The 6,637-nt window shown below is 43.8% G+C and overlaps 1 protein-coding gene across 1 annotated transcript in view; it reads right to left on the bottom strand.

Annotated features, from left to right (window-relative positions):
* Window positions 1-390: 390 nt before the first annotated feature.
* DNAH8 (dynein axonemal heavy chain 8) overlaps window positions 391-6,637 on the bottom strand; it is a 323,349-nt gene continuing 317,102 nt past the window's right edge. Inside the window, exons 92-93 of the mRNA XM_032647945.1 lie at window positions 3,611-3,732; window positions 391-788 (exon numbers count right to left, since the gene is read on the bottom strand). Coding sequence (XP_032503836.1) covers window positions 501-788; window positions 3,611-3,732 — 410 coding nt within the window. The 3' untranslated portion in view covers window positions 391-500. The remainder of the gene's footprint in view (window positions 789-3,610; window positions 3,733-6,637) is intronic.

Raw genomic sequence — 6,637 nt, 5'->3', positions numbered from 1 at the left:
ATAGAGACGCAGACAAAGAGAATGGATAGGTGGACACAGAGGGGGAAGAGGGGGGTGGGATGAACTGGGAGATTAGGATTGATGTATATACACTAACTACCGTGTGTAAAATAGAGAGCTAGTGGGAATCTGCTATAAAGCACAGCGAGCTCAGCTCGGTTCTCTGTGATGACCTAGATTGGTGGGATGGGGGGTGGGTGGGTGGGAGGGAGGTCCAAAAGGGAGGGTATATAGGTATATGTATAGCTGGTTCAGTTCGTTGTACAGCAGAAACGAACACAACATTGTAAAGCAATTATACTCCAATAAAAAATAATAATAAATAAATAAATATTGATATGAGGGAAAACACATACACACAAGCGATTGTAGGATATCAACTTTTTAATTTAGAAAGAGTAATCAAGCAATTATCAGGGAGAAAAGATATGCCTCACCAAGTCTCTCAAGAGCACTGGCCACCCACGTGGCTCCTCTGCCCTCATCAAGCGGAAATGGACTTACTTGATGTCACACAAAAGGGCCACACCTCTCAAGATCCAGTGATCTGGGGACATGACTGTTCGCAAATACACCACGGTGATGAAGGTCAAGTCAGTTCGCCTCGGTTTCTTGTAAATAGGACACACGTACAGCTTGGGGTCCTTGGGCGCTGTGGAATTAATGGCGAAGATGTGCAGCACGGGCAGCTGCGTGAAGAGCACCTTGGGGGTGGATTCCGTGAGCTTCCCGTTCCGTCTGTCCCAGGCTGCTCCATCCAAGTACAGCCCATAAATATACACACCTTCCTGGAAGAACCAAGCGTAAGGTAACAGGAATTTTTTTAAAAAACTAGGTGCTGTGAGATGGGCATCCAATACCGTAAAAAAGGTTGTCAGTTTGGAAAGAAAAGGTACACCAATCTTAAAACACTACCAGAAGAAGAAAACACCACTGGACGCATTCCAGTGAAATACTGAGCCCAGTGTTCCCCTGTGGCATAGCTTGAGGCTATTAGCGCTGTTGAAATGTTCCTATTACTGGAGATTTGAGCCTGGGGGTGGCCTGCCTGGGACTGCGAACTTAGCCAGCAGCACCAAATCGCCTCTGCAGGGAGATGAAAGTCTCTGACAGGGGTGGTGGGAGCACAGAACAGGACTCAGAGCTGGATGTCACTCGGGATCTCAGCCAACGCTGGCCAAGCCAATATGTGGCTCTAATTTCATCTCGGTTGTCGGATCTAGTGAGACGAGCAGCCAGGTCTGACGAGCAGCCAGGTCTGGCCAGCAGGGGTTCGAGCACCCTCAGAGGCTGGGTATGGTAGAGGGAGAGCAGGTGTGATGGGCGTAGGGGGAGGGCGGTGAGGGCGGTGAGAATTGGTCCAAGAGTGGCTGACCTCATCCTTGTGTCTCTGTCATTCACACAGTAGGACCTGCCCTCAAGGGCCTCATTAAATCAGGAGACAAGACACACACACACACACACACACACACACACACACACACACACACACACACGGAGAACAAAATGTAAAAGACATGACTTGAATACCAGCACACGCTTGTTAGAGGGGCTGCCTGATGAATAGCACTGACTGAGGCTAAGTGCAGTGACTTGAGGTGAAAGGTCAGTAAGGGCTGGAATGCTCGGGGACCCTTGTGGAGGAGATGGCCTTGAAGGGTGGGCTGCGTTTGGAAAGATAGAGGAGAAAGGGTGGGCATCCCAGGGAGGAGCAATACTACAAAGAAAGGCAGGATGAGCAGCAAAGCCCAAGCATTTTATAATATTTAGCAGTAGGTTCAATGGTTATGAAAAATAAGTTAGGGCTTAACTGTGGAAGAGTGTAGATGCCAGACCGAAGAGCGTGAACTTTATTCTGTAGGCAGTGGGGAGCCATAGAACATGTACTCAGTAAGAAAAAAAGTCTAAAGGGAATCACGGTGGAGACTCCAATAATCACGTAAGATCATAAGATATACTTATGTAGAAGATGGTGACCAGTTTTCCAGTTCCAGTGAGGGTAGGGTAAGGGGAAGTAAACGTAGATTATAATAAAAGAGAGGGAGATTAGCTGCAAAGTGTTTTCTGGAATCCCTCGTGTGGGCTAACAGTATAAGAACCATACTTTTTGAACCAAAACCTGAAGTACATGATTTGACAGTAAAACCATGGGCAATCCCAGAAAATCAGGACATATGATACCATCATTAAGTCAGTAGGTGACAATTGCTACATGAAAATACAACCACTTAGGCATCATCCAATAGTAAACTGTATCCTTTTAGGCTCCTTTCACTCTAAGAACTTTACAAAGTCGTAGTTAGAAGGTGTTTGGATGGAATAGTCTCTTGCAAAAACTCATGTCCACCTAGAAGCTCAGCATGTGACTGTTTGGAAATAGAACCTTTGCAGATGTAATTAGTTAAGGTCATAGTGGACGAGTATATGACTGGAGTTCTTACAAGAAGAGGAGAAGATACACAGAGATACACACAGGGAAGGAGCCCACGTGATGAGGTAGGCAGGGGTTGGAGTGATGCAGCTACAAAGTCAAGGAGCACCAAGGTTTGCCAGCAGCCACCAGAAGCTAGGTGAGGGCCATGGAGCAGATTCTCCCTCAGAGCCTTTAGAAGAAACCAACCTTGCCAATGCCCTGACTTTGGACTTCTGGCCTCCTGAACTCTGAGAAAATAAATTCCTGTTGTTTTAAGTCACCCAGTTTGTGCTACTTTGTTACAACAACCTTAGGAAACTGATACAGATCTTGGTACCAGGAAACAGGATGCTGCTGTAACAAATACCTGAAAAAGCTGGAAGAATTTTGAAGGCATAGTTGAAAAAGCCTATGTTTCCTTGAATCTAGAGATTGTTGGTTGAAATATGGAGGTTAAAGGTGCTTCTTCTGGTGGGATCTCAGACAAAAATAAGGACCATGTTATTGGAAACTGGAAGAATGGTGATCCTTGTTATAAAGGGGCAAAAAGGGCCAGAACTTGGAAATCATCTGGTCCAGCCCCCTGATTTGACAACCGAGAGAGTAAGAGTCAGAGAAAGGGAAGAAGGAACTAAGATATATTGAATATCTATGTGGGGTCTGGAACCAAGCCTAAATGATCCCACTGAAGTCTCACAGCTATCTTTATTGAGGTTGAATCATCACCCTCATTTTACAGATGAAGACGTTGAGGCTCAAAAGAGTTAAAGAACTAGCCCGAGTTCAAAGGGCAGGTAAGCGTCCAAGCAGTGGCTCCCAGGGGTGTCTGCTTATCTTAGAGCGTCTGCCCTTCCCCCACCCAGGTGTCCTTCCGCACAGCGTCCTGCAGCTCTTGCCAATTCTGTGAGCACCCCACAGCAGTGGATGGAGACGGGTGGAAAATCCTTTTCAGCAAACACAAGTGTAACTCGTAATTACAAAGAAATGCAGTCTGGGGAGTTCCCAGAGCTTGTCATTCATTCCCACTCTGGCAAACGCTGGAGCTGTTGGCATGGAGGTCTCCAGGTTACAACCGAGGAAACCCTCACTGCAAAGCCAAAGGCCTTAACGGAGACACTTATAGGTCAGTGTTCAGCAGAACTTGAACTTTCAGCCCCAGCTCCAGAACTGTCCCTGCTGTTGCCCACTGGCACCTACCGCAGGGGGTGACACGATCTCCTCCTTGGTCTGCCGCAGAACTTCGTTGTGAATGGTCACGGAGTCCAGGGCCCAGCCTTTGTGGGCGCGGGTCACCTCCTGTCTCATTGCCGTGAGGAAGCCTTAAAAAAAGAGAAAGAAATGATTTTGATGCCTTGGTGCAGTCCACTCTAGAAACAAGAAGGGGGTCATGTTAGTTGCTTATGCATCTCCAGATGCGTGCCCACCCAAGAGGAGTTGAGATCAAGCCTCAGGGGGGAGATTTCTTTCCGTGTTTTGTTTCAATGAGCTAAATATGCCTTGCCAGCTGACAGCAGGAAAGCAGCACCCTCTCTGCCTCAGACAAGGTCTTGGTTTAAAATTCTCCTGGGATTTCAACCACTCAGGTCTCCTAAGGGTTGTAACCCAGTGCTAGCCTATAGTCTCTGTTTGAAGATCCAGTATCTAGGAATAAGACTGAAATGGTCAAATATTCTGAGACCAGCATTCCAATTAAAACTTGAATCAAACCATTATCAGCGTCTATTTGCTATCATGGAACAATTCCATTTAGTCTAAGGAAATAAGGCATAATGCCAACATAGAAAGCCCGACTTTCAGTTTGATCAAACAAAGCAATCACACTGGAAAGGAAAGCTCCATGTTTTAATGTGCATAATACAGTTATTTTAAGACAATACATGGTTCTGTATATTGTGGGCTTTCTTTTAACTTAGTATTCGCAAATCATGCCATTCAATTCAATAAGAGAAGTTTATCTTGTAGGGCAGCATTTGATGTTTAGAAAGTATACCTTAAACTTCAACATGGACTTCAAAATCTTAGGAAAATTTATCTGTGACCTATATATTATATTTTGGCCTCCATGTTAATACTGGAAACCATGAGGCCCTTTACTCATAATCATGAATAGATTTTGGAACCTGTGTGTCCCTACTACTCCTAGATTTGTGAACTCTGAGAACTTTACTGCACAAACCACCACATAAGTGATGATATTTTATCACGTTTGAATGGGAGTGGAAAGAAGAGGGGAAGTTACAAGGCATAATGGCAGGCGGTGAGTTAATATCCCTTGGAATTAGAAAGCAAGAAGAGGACCCTAGCCTGCTTAGTGAGAAAGCCAAGTTCTCTCCATTCTCAAGCCCTTCCCTCATTATTAAATTAAACACTTGGGGAGGCACTCATTCATTCATTCATTCATTTGTTAAATCTCTTAGGAGTGGCCACCATGTACCAGGTACTGCTCTAGGTGAGATGCCCACAATGATGAAGAGGCCACCCGTGAGCCCTGCATTCAAGGACCTCAGTCTAGAGGGAACGTAGACATACAACACGATGTCGTTATGAGTAAAGAGGTGAGAACAACGTGGACCGCTCGGGAAGACAACTCAGGGAAGGCTGAATTAAGAAGATGAAGTTGAAGATGAGTCTTGAAAGGATACGTAGGAGTTTTCCAGATGGGACGATTCCAGTTAGAGGAAGAGCACGTGCAAAGGCATGCAGGTCTAGGCTAAAGGTGAGGAAATGATGGCAGATGAGGTTAGAACAAAGGTAGAGGCAGGATTTTTCAGGGTCAGAGTTTGGACCTGGTGACTCTGTGGATGGTGGGAAGCCACTGAATATTTGAAGCAGGCACATAATCTGGTTGTATCTGCACCTTATAAAGTTTACTCAGAGCCCTCACCAAAACAGAATTTGGGTGCTCAAGAAGAACCCTTGCATTAATCCAAAAGAAAAGTTGGTCAATCAACCAGAGTAGCTGACTGAAGGACTTTTATAAGTGATTCTTATAAGGTCGTAGTTTCATAAAACCAAGAGTGCCAGCAACTGCTGGTCAAGGCCTATCCGTACTCTATGTGTGGAGTCACTTGAGGTGATCTGATCAGTGTGATTATGTTGACTTCCATTTTAAATACTGGGGATCCCATTTTTTAGTAGTTAACATGTTGTGTGTTTGGTAGTCAGGTATATATGACCACAATAATAAAATCCAATTCTCCCTTCTAAGCGACTCTATGAAAATGTCATTTTCATCACTCAACATTAAGCTTGCATTCACGTGGAGTATCAGACACCGTGTATCCAAGTAGAGTACCTGGAATTAAATCGGCCCTATTTTATGATATTTTAAAATTCATCATTGATCAATGAATCTATCACTACAAGGTCATAATGCACAAGGCATGAATCCTGGTCTTGACCATCCATCTGTACTAGTTGAATAACTGGATTTTTCTACTATATTTTAAGTTCCAAATAAATTGCAAATTTGACCTCACTCCATATGGCACTCAGGACAACGCCATAGGTGCCAGAGGAGGGATGAGAGGGGTTCTTTCTTATGTAACACACCTGAGACAAAGACTTCAGTCATTGGTGGAGAGCTCTGAAAAACTCTAGTGTGGTTAAGGAGAGACCATCTTCTCTCTTCTCCCTACTGGGGAATATGCATGATGTTGCCTAGCTGACTTCAACAATAAGCCTCTTAATGTTTAGGAAGCACTCTTGGCATGTCAGTAGATGAAATCTAGAATCCATATTACCTTGAGCTATTAAGAAAGGAAAATGTTAAATAAATAATTTGAGGCCTGAGAGTGGAGGGTAGGAAACTGTTCCATGGGTCATTCCCCCTCAGAACATGAAGATACATTTTTTTTTTCAAGTCTTGATACTTTTTTTGGCCTCCTAAAAAGAAGAACATGATCTTGCAGAATTCAGACCGTAGTGAATCCACTGAATTGCTCTTTATTGAATTTAAAACATGAATGACCATCTTTCTTGCAGACTGATATCAAGTCTAATGGAATCAAAATCTCTTGTTTTCTGAAGCCTATATAATTTTAAAAGACTATTGATATATTTTTCTTTATAAAAGCTTGAAAAGTGGTACTATTGTCTTGGCATTCATTTAATTTTAATAATTCTTAAAACAAACTTCAATCGTCAGTGGTGGAAAAGTGATTCAGATGTTCATGTGTTTGACTCAGAAGAGAGAAACAAAAAGTTGGGGAAAGTCCTCAACAA

The sequence above is a fragment of the Phocoena sinus genome, chromosome 11 (genome assembly GCF_008692025.1).
Source record: "Phocoena sinus isolate mPhoSin1 chromosome 11, mPhoSin1.pri, whole genome shotgun sequence".
Lineage (NCBI taxonomy): Eukaryota > Metazoa > Chordata > Mammalia > Artiodactyla > Phocoenidae > Phocoena > Phocoena sinus.
Note: the sequence above shows the minus strand (reverse complement) of the source record. Positions and strands in the feature narration are given on the sequence as shown.